This window comes from Nannobrachium achirus (genome assembly GCF_963921795.1).
Source record: "Nannobrachium achirus genome assembly, chromosome: 6".
NCBI classification, from domain to species: domain Eukaryota; kingdom Metazoa; phylum Chordata; class Actinopteri; order Myctophiformes; family Myctophidae; genus Nannobrachium; species Nannobrachium achirus.
Genome location: NC_137815.1, coordinates 23,785,752 through 23,797,759, shown reverse-complemented (window position 1 = coordinate 23,797,759; position 12,008 = coordinate 23,785,752). Strand labels below are relative to the sequence as shown.

General features: G+C 40.4%; 1 protein-coding gene across 1 annotated transcript in view; it reads left to right on the top strand.

The window, feature by feature from the left end:
- The first annotated feature begins 1,391 nt into the window (after positions 1 to 1,391).
- Positions 1,392 to 12,008, top strand: part of kdm5ba (lysine demethylase 5Ba) — a 47,521-nt gene continuing 36,904 nt past the window's right edge. Inside the window, exons 1-4 of the mRNA XM_080728959.1 lie at positions 1,392 to 1,690; positions 10,078 to 10,155; positions 11,021 to 11,143; positions 11,576 to 11,746. Of these exons, the coding sequence (XP_080585085.1) occupies positions 1,538 to 1,690; positions 10,078 to 10,155; positions 11,021 to 11,143; positions 11,576 to 11,746 (525 nt within the window). The 5' untranslated portion in view covers positions 1,392 to 1,537. The remainder of the gene's footprint in view (positions 1,691 to 10,077; positions 10,156 to 11,020; positions 11,144 to 11,575; positions 11,747 to 12,008) is intronic.

Below are 12,008 nucleotides of genomic sequence, written 5' to 3'. Positions count from 1 at the left end.
AACATCAGGTTATGACGTCTAACCAACGTTAGGTTATGACGTCAGACAAACTTTCATTTACAACGAAAATACAACTGGTATCCAACGTTGGGAGTCTAACCGTTAATCAACGTCTATGTAACATCAGAGATTAACGTTAAATCAATGTTAGTTTAAGATGTCAAACCAACATCAGGTTACAACGTCAAAGCAACATCAGGTTATGACGTCTAACCAACGTTAGGTTAGGACGTCAGAAAAACTTTCATTTACAACCAAAATCCAATGGTCATCCAACGTTGGAGTACAACATTGTCCCAACGTTGTACTGACGTCGTGTGCCAGCTGGGTAGTAGAAGTAAACCCATAGTAGATGTAATGTCTTGTGTTCTGGTGAATTTTGGGAGTTTGAGACCAAATTCAGGAGAAATGACAATTCAGGAACACCGCAGGAGATGGGGTTGAAAATTCAGGAGATTCTTGCCGGATTCAGGAGTATTGGCAACTTGGCAACCCTGTGAATGTCTTCAATCAACATTTAAAGGCCTATACTTAATACTATGGACGGGTTTCTGGTCCACGTTAGACTGATAAGAACTAGATGCGTGCGCAAGGTCAGTACCAAAATTAGCCAATGTAAACCAGCGCTCCCCAAAACAACAGGTTTGGGGATTGGTAGGAATTGATTACATGATACAGTCACCTGTGCATTTAGTCTCAATGTTTGTAAACAAGAAACCCGTCTATAGGCCTAACAAAATAAATCATCAACAGCAAGTAGGGGCGTAGCTATGGGTGGGCCTGGGTAGGCCTGTGCCCACCCAAACAAAAGAAGAACCAAAAATAGGCCAATCATATAAAGTGATTTAGCTAACAGTATATATTTTTGTCTTCGTTTTCTTTTTAAATAACATATTAAGCCATTCTGACAACAGTAGCTTCCTTACAACTGAACTAAAATAACTAAAATAGCCTATTACATAATGTTGACCACATTCTCTGCATCTGCACTGTTAAGCTTCTAAATTGGGCTGTGGGTGTCAATTTCTACCGAGTTACTGAGTATTTTTAGGCATTTTTCAGCCATTAAGGCTGGTCATTATTAAAGATGTATCTTACTTTGCTTCAGTTATCAAATCAATTTCTGTACACCTACATTTGTTTTTTAATGGCTGAAATTTAACCCATTGATTATTATTTTTTTAATTATTTTTTCAAATGGTGGTCCGCGGGCCAATAAATGTCATGTTTGAGAGTATTAAAAACTATATATTAAAAAAATAAACTCCACACGGGGTGTCTATTTTGTCAGGCGGACGCATACATACACTGTGGTCCCTCCCACACCCAGTCCCCTCCCCTCTCATTCTACTACGGAGGAGTTGAGCTCAGAGCAGAGATGGTCTGATTCAACAACCAGTCTCTGCTTTGTTTATAATCCATTCTTCACAAACACAACCGTTTGGAACCTTTTTTCTTCTACATCGTTTAAAGCCGCCAAGAAGAAGGGAGACAACACCCAGGGGGAACTAAAAGGATACTAATAAAAGATGCTAGGATGAGCCAGGCCGGTCTCTTAGAGTTCCTGGCCCCTCCGGAGTGTCCGGTGTTCGAGCCCAGCCTAGAGGAGTTCACGGACCCCTTCGCGTACATCAGCAAGATACGACACATAGCCGAGCGGACCGGCATCTGCAAGATACGCCCGCCGCCGGTAAACCACGTTTATTTGTCCCACTTTAAGGCGTTCTACCGGGGGAGTTTGTGCGGCTTCGCCCGGCTTGGTATTTTAGCAGTAAAAGTTGTGTTGTTGTTGGTGGTACAGAGAGAGAGACAGCGGCTTTTCCAACATGGCGGCCGCTAGCAGGGCTTCTGGTTCAGCTGGATAGTAAGAGCTGAGCTCGAGCTCACAGGAAAAAAGCAGATCTACAAACCAACAACACGTCGCTTTCGCGACGTGTTGTTGGTTTGTATGTCTGCTTTTTTGTGTCGTATCTTGTAGAATAGTAAAAGCTGAGCTCGAGCACAAAAACGCAGATCTACAAACCAACAACACGTCGCTTTGGCGACGTGTTGTTTGTTTGTAGATCTGCTTTTTTGAGTGAAAGGCAAGTTTATGTTTGCATTTCAACCTTTTCCCCCAACAAGCCAGTTCATTTCTCAAACTAAATGCTTCTTTGCCTATCAGATTAAGCACAATAAAATAAAATAAACACGTTTTTTAATGTAAAAGATAATTTGAATACGATATAAAATATCTTATAAAGAAGTAAAAAAAAGAAATTGAACAATAACGGTCTAACGTCAGTGCAGAACTATTTTAAAATAATCTCGGAATATTTGAGTTTTATCGAGGCGCTGTACTGTTGTATTCTGCTGTCCATCTGTCATTTTTGCATTTACGCTGAGATAAGATAAAACTTCCAAAATATATTTTTTAATAATACAACCAACATTTATTGTCACAGGCCTAACTGTTATCATATGTGGCACGTTATTCTCCCCCAAAAAGCGACCCAAAGTTTGTCCAGTATGCCTAAAAAAGGTAAAACGTTTATGTTCTATTATTAAACGTTGCATAAAGAATGGTCGCTTTGCTTCCTGGATGATTTTGACTGAGGCACGGAAGGAAATCAAATAAACGCCATAATAATATCATTTGACCAGTATTTTAGCCCCCATCGCGTAGTTAAATCCATTTAAAACAACCTCTCCTAGAAGAAAGAAGACCTAAAAGGCTCCATCCGTGTTTGTTATTTGATGGTTAAGTTGTGGGACCATTCCAACTAGGCCCAGCGTTCTGAGGCCGTTGGTTTGTGTCAGTTAATGGTCACCTACGTGCTTCATGGCCATCTGTTTATGGATGGATGGATGGACAGGGATCACAATGAAACAATGACACGTTGCTATCACAACTGATCTCTCTTTAAAACACTGTAAGATTTGGCTTTTTGCATCGACGTTTTTTTTTCACCAGACCAGGGTGACGTTATGTTTAGGCTAGGTAGGCCTCCTCTCCTGTCCTGTGTGTTAGATAATATAATAATTGACTTAGCAGTTATTTTCGGACAAGTGGCTTGTGTTTTTGTTTTGTTTTTCCATCGGCCACCCCTCCCCCTTATATACAGTTGTGCTTTCTTCACCTGATTAATTATCTGTACAGTGTCTTTGTAATATACCCTTTCAGTATATAAACTAAAGTCGATTTTTTTTTATTGCTTTGAATTGAATTGGTTGAAGCATCTTTTGAGTTTTATTTTCTACCTTATTAAGTATCCTGTCAGGTTATACTTGGGTTGTTGTCCACACTGTTAAATTATAATCTCTAGGTTCACCTTTTTGTTCACCTTCCCCCCCTATTTGGGGCTATTATTGCAGAGAGGGCAGATATAATTCAATTATGCAGACAGTAAGGGTGTGTCCTGCTGGTGACTATGCAAATACCACAATGAGTATTCTGTTCATTCAGATGTGGCATTGGGCTGACAAAACTACCCTGTTAGGGACTCTTGTTTAAAACCATTTGGGGGTGCAAAAACATCCTGCATTATGTCTGATATTGAACAACTTTGTCAATTCTGTAACACAGACTTAGTGTATTTTGTAGAAGGAGCTCCTTGAAAACGAGATGGTTCATCTCAAGGGGTTAATCCTAAATAAAGAATTTCAATATAATATACTTTTCAACTTGTGTGATAAATAATCTATTCATGTGTCATCATGACTGGAATGACTCTGTGGAGTTTGTGAAAATGATTGCACCCATGATGACCACCTGCTCAACAAGAAACACAACCAAAGCATGGCTCAATACATGTAAACCTGGGTCTTCAACGTTTTCAGGCCAAGGACCCCATAGTTGAGAAATGGATGAAGCAGGGACCCCCACAACCTGTTAATAGATTCCATATAGTTTAATTGTTTGACAGCCCAATCATCAGTGTATTTTGGATTCATGTCAATTTGTTTTCAGATATGAAACCACTTTGAACCATCAATACTTGACCTTTCCCTCTACACCAAAGCTCTTTGACAAAAATAGCCGATCTACGGCGTTGTGACTGTGAGCTTGTAGATCTCAGAAGTCAGAATATGGATGCTAGGGTTCAAACGGTTCATATAAAAAAGGTTTGGAGGACTCCCTGTAGTAACTCTGAGGACCCCCTAGGGGTCCCGGACCCCCTGTTGAAGACCCTTGATGTAAACAAAGGAGGTCCAGGAAGAGGGCTGGAGCAAGTCTCGTGCAGCAAGACTAAGCTGGTTATCTCATGACCATCTCTTTCTTTAGTACGTCTAGTCCAGCGTTGCCATGTCTGCTTATTGTAAGCAACTTTGGGCTTGTTTCTCTGTAAAGTTGCTTGTAAATTGTTGATAGTTGACTGGGTTGCGTTTTTGTAGTTGCTTATTTAGGCTTGTTTCTAAAGTGTAGTTGCTTATTTGGTCTCGCTTCCTAATGTTTTTTAAACCAGTGATTCTCAAACATTTTCATGTCATGGACCCCCAAATGTAGATGTATTAGTTCGGGAGAGTGTTTTTTTTGTTTCAGTCCGAGTGTATCAAAGGGTGCGTTCGGAAATGCGCACCGGGTGTAGTTAGGGTTAGGGGTTAGGGTTACGTTTAGGCATAGTTTTACTCGGGTTAAGGTTAGGGTTAGGGTTGAGTTTAGGCATAGTTTTACTGAGGTTAGGATTAGGGTTGGGTTTACGCACTCACTACACTGAGCACACACCCGGTGCGCATTTCCGAACGCACCCTTTGATACACTCGGACTGAAACACCAGCAGAAAACACTCTCCCATATTAGTTCACGGATCAGGCACCAACGTGTCGACACGTTGTGAGCTTGTAGATCTGCTATTTTCAAATATCCGATGTATATAGGTTTAAAGTGTTCACATGGCCTATAGTTGCTTATTTTGAAATTGTTTTCATAGGCCTGGTTGCTTATTTCTCTTGCAAAATCTGCCAACATTGTTGGCTAGTTAACTCATAGCCATCTCTTCTTCAGTAGGGGTAGTCTGGTCTGTTTAGAAGTGTTTTCTACTTCAGTAGGTGTAGTCTGGTCTGTTAAGAAGTATTTTCTACTTCAGTAGGGGTAGTCTGGTCTGTTTAGAAGTATTTTCTACTTCAGTAGGGGTAGTCTGGTCTGTTTAGAAGTATTTTCTACTTCAGTAGGGGTAGTCTGGTCTGTTTAGAAGTATTTTCTTTTCTACTTCCGTAGGGGTATTCTGGTCTGTTTAGAAGTATTTTCTACTTCAGTAGGGGTATTCTGGTCTGTTTAGAAGTATTTCTACTTCAGTAGGGGTAGTCTGGTCTGTTTAGAAGTATTTTCTACTTCAGTAGGTGTAGTCTGGTCTGTTTAGAAGTATTTTCTACTTCAGTAGGTGTAGTCTGGTCTGTTTAGAAGTGTTTTCTACTTCAGTAGGGGTAGTCTGGTCTGTTTAGAAGTGTTTTCTACTTCAGTAGGGGTAGTCTGGTCTGTTTAGAAGTGTTTTCTACTTCAGTAGGGGTAGTCTGGTCTGTTTAGAAGTGTTTTCTACTTCAGTAGGTGTAGTCTGGTCTGTTTAGAAATGTTTTCTACTTCAGTAGGGGTAGTCTGGTCTGTTTAGAAGTGTTTTCTACTTCAGTAGGTGTAGTCTGGTCTGTTTAGAAATGTTTTCTACTTCAGTAGGGGTAGTCTGGTCTGTTTAGAAATGTTTTCTACTTCAGTAGGTGTAGTCTGGTCTGTTTAGAAATGTTTTCTACTTCAGTAGGGGTAGTCTGGTCTGTTTAGAAATGTTTTCTACTTCAGTAGGTGTAGTCTGGTCTGTTTAGAAATGTTTTCTACTTCAGTAGGTGTAGTCTGGTCTGTTTAGAAATGTTTTCTACTTCAGTAGGGGTAGTCTGGTGACCAGACTAGAAGTGTTTAGAAGGTTTTTCTTACCACAAGGCCACACACAGGTTTGGATTGGAAAAATGGAAGCTGTCACAAATGCTTAAAAATGGAGTAAGCAGTATGTCTATCAGCTATATCAGTGCCCTTACTTCCCAGTTGACAGTGAAGTGACAATTTAGGGCCCCCTAGACCTTTTTAATACCGTAAGAAAGAAAAGAAAAAGGGAGCATATCGCTTTTTAGATGTGTCATTAGTCCGAGGTCCCATTAGAACATTACTGCATCAAAAGCAATCAGTTCTTTATGTTGTAAAAACTGTTCAAACATTGGCCAAATTGTCAAACAAACATTTTAGCCGATCTACAAGCTCACAAGCCTCCCGTTGCGATCTTGTAGATCTGCTATTTTCACTTTATATCTGTGGAACGGAGTCAAATTAAATGTAATGCCTCAACTCCTAATTCCAAGTTATTGCTTGTCAGGGTGGGGGGTCCCCAGTTCAAATATGATTCTTTTGTGGGGGTCTCAGCCTGAAAAGGTTGAGAACCACTGCCAGCAATTCTTATCAGACCGCAAACATTCTATGCAAAGCATTTTCCATGCCTTTTTTAGTTTACTTGAACTTAACCACATCATTTCTAACACATTGTGAACAAACCTGAAGTATGTTTTGCTCAAGCCACTAATAACTTCATTAGCTGCTGGGTAAAAGACACAATGCCAGTGGAAATTGTAGCTTTTGTGTCAGTCTTATCGCTGGTGTGCCAACATGTTTAATCAGCCCAGTTGTGTAAAGAAGGCTTAACGTCTTTATTCATTATTTTTCTGAGTTATGAATAACCGTTTGAATTTGAAACATTAAAAGTTTGCGTGTATCATCATTTAAATAAGTTGCTGTCGGCAGAAACCTCTTCAAGTCACGATCATACAGCACTTTATTGAATGCTTTAACCAGTGAAAAATAGCAGATATACAAGGCAAGCTCACATCGCTGCACCGATTGCCCCGCGGCGAGCTTGTAGATCTGGCATTTTCAAAGGAAACGTTTGTAACTCAAATTTTGCTTCTGGGGGTCCCTGGAACTAAATATTTTGAGATGGGGGTCCGTGGCCAAATACATATCATTTTGGGGGTCCTTCACATGAAAAGGTTTGAGAACCACTGACATAGTAGTCTCTCAAGAACAGACTAACTGAGCTCCATTTAACTCATTGAGTGCCAATCCCGAACTAGTTCGGCTTTATTAGCGTATCGTAGTGTGCCGATCCCGAACAAGTTCGGCTTTTAAAAAAAAAAAAAAAAAAAAAATTTTTTTTTTTTTTTTTGAAAAAAATTTTTTTGAATTTTTTTTTTTTTTTTTTGGACCCCATCAAATCTGGTGAACATGATTTCAATCGCGATTTTGCATGTTCCACCCCCATACAACCCCATCTAACATACAGGGCAGCCATTTTTGTTTACATTACATGTAAAACATAATGGCGATTATCTCAAGAATGCCTGAACGGATTTCCAATCGGATTTTTTTGTTTGAAAGCTGTGAACAAACTGCACAAATCCACTCCAATGCAATCCAGGATTGCATTGGATTTTTTAGAGCTCATTCTTCTCTGTTTTTTTCCCATGCATGAGGTGTGCAAGGTTTAATCATGGCTAAGTTGACGAAAATAAGGCTTCTAAAATGCTTGGTAGCCAATAGCTAACTTCAAGCTAACTTCATCCTCTTCCTGTACATGCACAAAGGAAAGTGTCCTTTCCTTTGTAAAAAAAGTCATGGCTCCAGGGCTTGGGCATGCATTACCAGCATATCTCTATTATTCTCTGGTCACTGGGCGCCCTCTAGTGGTGATAGGCTGGCACTCAATGAGTTAAGTGAAAAAGACCTTTTCTTTGACGATGGCTAGCCAGATTGCTGACATAGAAACATAGGTTTTTCAAAAAATCTTAGAAGGATTCAAAAGACACTTATAGAATCGGGTCAAAATTCTAATTTTCATGATTTTTCAAAAATAGCAGATCTACAAGCTCGCTGCGCGGCACTTGGTGCCGCGCTGTGAGCTTGTATATCTGCCGTTTTTCACTGGTTAAAGCATTCAATAATTCTAGGCCTAAATGGGTTAATTCTACTTAAGAGCGTAGATTAGGGGGTTGAGCAAGGCCCAGGTATCGCAAGGAGAGTAGGCGACTGTTCCTAGTAGGTAGAATAAAGGTGTGTGACTGTGCCCCAACAACACATCATACTACAACGCCACGCCTCGAGCTTGTAGATCTGCTACTTTGCTGCTATTTTTTCCTGAATTCTGAAAAGTATGTTTCCCATGTCATCTCACTCTCCATGCAGTGCAAGTAAAATTAAGAAATGATAGAACAGTGCAAAGCTGGTGGCACACAGCTGTGTTTTTCCCTTGCGTTTTGGAAATCCAAAATTTTTCAGGCCAAGGAGAGAAAGAAGAGAGAGAGCAAGGGATCCAGTGGTGACAGTTGCAAAAATCTGATAAAAATCAACCCTGGTCAGAAAATAAATATGAAACGAGCGGCAGTGTGCAAATGTGATTGACAATAATGTGAGGTTGATATTTTTTGTTTACGTGCTCCGAAATTCGCTCCGATACTCGGTCGAAAATAACGCAGCAGTGAGCAAAGGCCTTTATATCGAGGTTCTTGTTTGTCTGCTTTAAGATTGAAGTACTTTGTACAGATATATTTACTATATTGGAACAGATGTTACGTTCTTTATGTTGTAGAAAGGAAACATTTCCTTCCGTTGGATCAATACATTGATTTGAATGGACTTGTAAATAAATGGTTTATGAGAAACTCCCAAGATTGTTTCCATAACTTGTCTTGTCTTGTTTGGGTCTACACCAGGGGTCTTCAACAGGGGGTCCTCAGAGTTAATACAGGGGGGGGGGGCACCAAATCTTTGTGTGATAGGAACTTCGTTTTTACATTAACCAATTGAACCTGAGGAGAACATTCGCCGGAAATAGCAGATCAACAAGCTCACAGCGCCTCGCGCTGCGATTGTCGATCTGCTATTTTCGGCAAAGAGGTTTGGTGTAGAGAGGAAAACAGAGCAGACCCAAGTACAGAGTGAAAGGTCAAGTTTACAAAGTATTGAGCGTTTAAACATATTATTTTTGTTGGGCTTTTATGCCTTTATTCGAATAGGACAGTAAACTGACAGGACACGGGGGAGAGATGGGGAGTGACATGCCATCAGGCATCAATGCCATATGCGGTATGCGCCCGGACCACTAGGCCAGCGGGCGTTTCAGTGGTTAAATGTCTTAAAACACGAATCCAACAAACTGATGATATTATAGTGCTGTCAAACATGTCTATGAAGCTATCTATGAAACGGTTTAATCTTCAACACAATGTTATACAATATGTAGTGGGGGTCCCTGCTTCATCTCAGTCTCAGCGAAGGGGTCCTTGACATGAAAAGGACCCCTTAGCTCTCTATAATAAATAGTAGTGTGGAGAATGTTCTGGTCCCATAGCAGCATTGTACTGTAAATGCACACACAATGACTTACAGCAGCTCTGCAGTTCAGTGTGCGCCCATAATGGACTACTAATACTAGTGTTTATTCATTGTCCGTCGGTGGACTAAATGTGTGCTCATGCATTATGGGACAAATTCTGATTTCCAGGCATTCCAGAGACATAGCAGGTATTATTACTATGTTCACTGTTCAGGCACGATCAGAAGATGATACAAAACTCATTTAAACAAAGTGTCTTCAAACACAGGGGTCTTCAACGTTTTCAGGCCAAGGACCCCTTAGTTGAGAGAGATGAAGCAGGGACCCCCGCAACAGTTTCAGAGATTCCATAGTTTCATTGTTTGACAGCACAATCATCAGTGTATTTTGGATTCATTCAATTTGTGTTTTCAGATATTTAACCACTTATTTAACCATCAATACTTTTCCCATCTACAACAAACTTCTTTGCCGAATATAGCCGATCTGCGAGGCATTGTGAGCTTGTAGATCTGCTATTTTTGGCTACAGTTCTCAGAATATGGACGCTAGTTTCTATCACACAAAGATTTGGAGGACCCCCTGTAGTAGCTCTGAGGACCCCCTATGGGTCCCGGACCCCCTGTTGAAGACCCCTGTTCTAGAGTCATTTCTCTTGATATCTGTTTATTTAGTTTTTTAAGCAAAGACATTTGTATTCTCTGAATTAACAATGTGCTTTTGTTTCCCCTCACAGGAATGGCAGCCACCATTTGCTTGTGATGTGGACAGACTGCAATTCACTCCACGCATACAAAGGCTCAACGAGTTGGAGGTAACGTTTCATTCCACTGAACCTATAATCAGCTACAACATTACTAGTATAGTATTTGTTTGAATAGTAATGTACACATTAAAATAGTAATTAAGATAGTATTTTACTGTTTATATCACTATATTCATTCATTCAAGTCCGAGTTTGGGATTTATCAGTAATGGACGTTTAGTGCAAAAGACTCCCATACCTACTGGGAGAAATACAACAATGTGCGAACACAGCAGCAAGATTTGTGAACTGTTGCGATAAAAGAAGGCTAAAAAATGGAATACAACCACCCTAAGGACTACAAACCATCGAGTGACCTCTAGACCTACTGTACATATAAACAGAGCTGCTACCTATAAATTCATTTTAAATATGAGGCTTTTTTGTATACTATTGAAATCGTATTGAGGGAAAATAATGCTTATGTAAACGTATGTTTTCTCATGCCAATAAAGCTCCTTTGAATTGAACTGGATGTGATGAACTCTGCTGATGAGAATAGAACTCTTAGTTCACTCTGTAACTAAAGTCCCATTTTGCTCCAAATGGCGGATGTCACATTCTGCCACACAACTACAATCAACAACATTTATTCTGACACTTTCTTGTCACGTCAAATAATTTTTTTTAATAGTGTTTTTAATAAATCAGGATGCCACATCAAATGCCTCCAAATTCAGGCTACTACAGTACATTTAAAATGGGCCATATCTAGGAAGTTGACATCAAGTTAAATGTCATCAATGCAAAAGGTAATCTGGGCAAAGGAAGGTCACTGGTAGGTAGTCAGACCTCGCTGAATGTCTTTAAATTGCCATCTGAAGTATGTAATTAGATGAAATAACACTTATTTTACCTCCCCTCCTGTGTTTAGGCCCAGACTAGAGTTAAGCTCAACTTTCTGGATCAAATAGCAAAGTTCTGGGAGCTGCAAGGATGCACTCTGAAAATCCCCCACGTAGAAAGAAAGATTTTGGATCTGTACCAACTGAACAAGGTATGGACACATTGTATTCCTCCTAGATCAACCCACATCTGTTTATTACAATCAGGCTAGAATAAAGTGTTCTGCATGTCATATGAAAGAAGCATTTTCTAAAACATATTGTCGTTGTCGGGTGAAAACCTTGTATGTCCAAAACCGTTCGTTTTGCGTTTATCATTTTAAAAATGATTTAAACTAGTGAAAACAGCCGATCTACAAGCACACAACGCCTCGCACCGCGAGGCGTTGTGTGCTTGTAGATCTGCTGTTTTCACTACTTTTGTGCGACGGCCTTGTATGATGTGGCAGGGCTTTAATTTGCGAAAGAACGTACACATTTGAAACTTGGAGATACGAGGTTTCCACCTGACAACGCCGATATACAATACTTATACAACTTTGCAATAGTGGTAATGTAAATGTAATTTTTTGTAATTTTTCCAGTTGGTGGATGAAGAAGGAGGGTTTGAGATGGTCTGCAGAGAGCGGCGCTGGAGTAAGATCTCTGTCAGGATGGGCTTTGTTTCGGGCAAGGCCATCGGCTCTCACCTGAGGGCTCACTACGAGCGCATCCTCTACCCATACAACCTGTTCAGGAGTGGAGCCAGCCTGCCCGTATGTCACAACTCCTGTCACTTTCTTCTCTCTTAAGCCAGTGGTTCTCAACCATTTCAGGCCGCGACCCCCAAAATAATCATATTTGAACTGGGGTCCCCCCACCCTGCACAAGCACTTGGAATTGTAGGAGTTGGCATTGCATTTATTTTGACTCGATCTATCCCATTGTGAAAATAGCTGATCTACATGCTCACAATGCCTAGCGTTGTGAGGCGTTGTGAGCATGTAGATTGCCTATTTCCACAATTTCTGCCTCTAA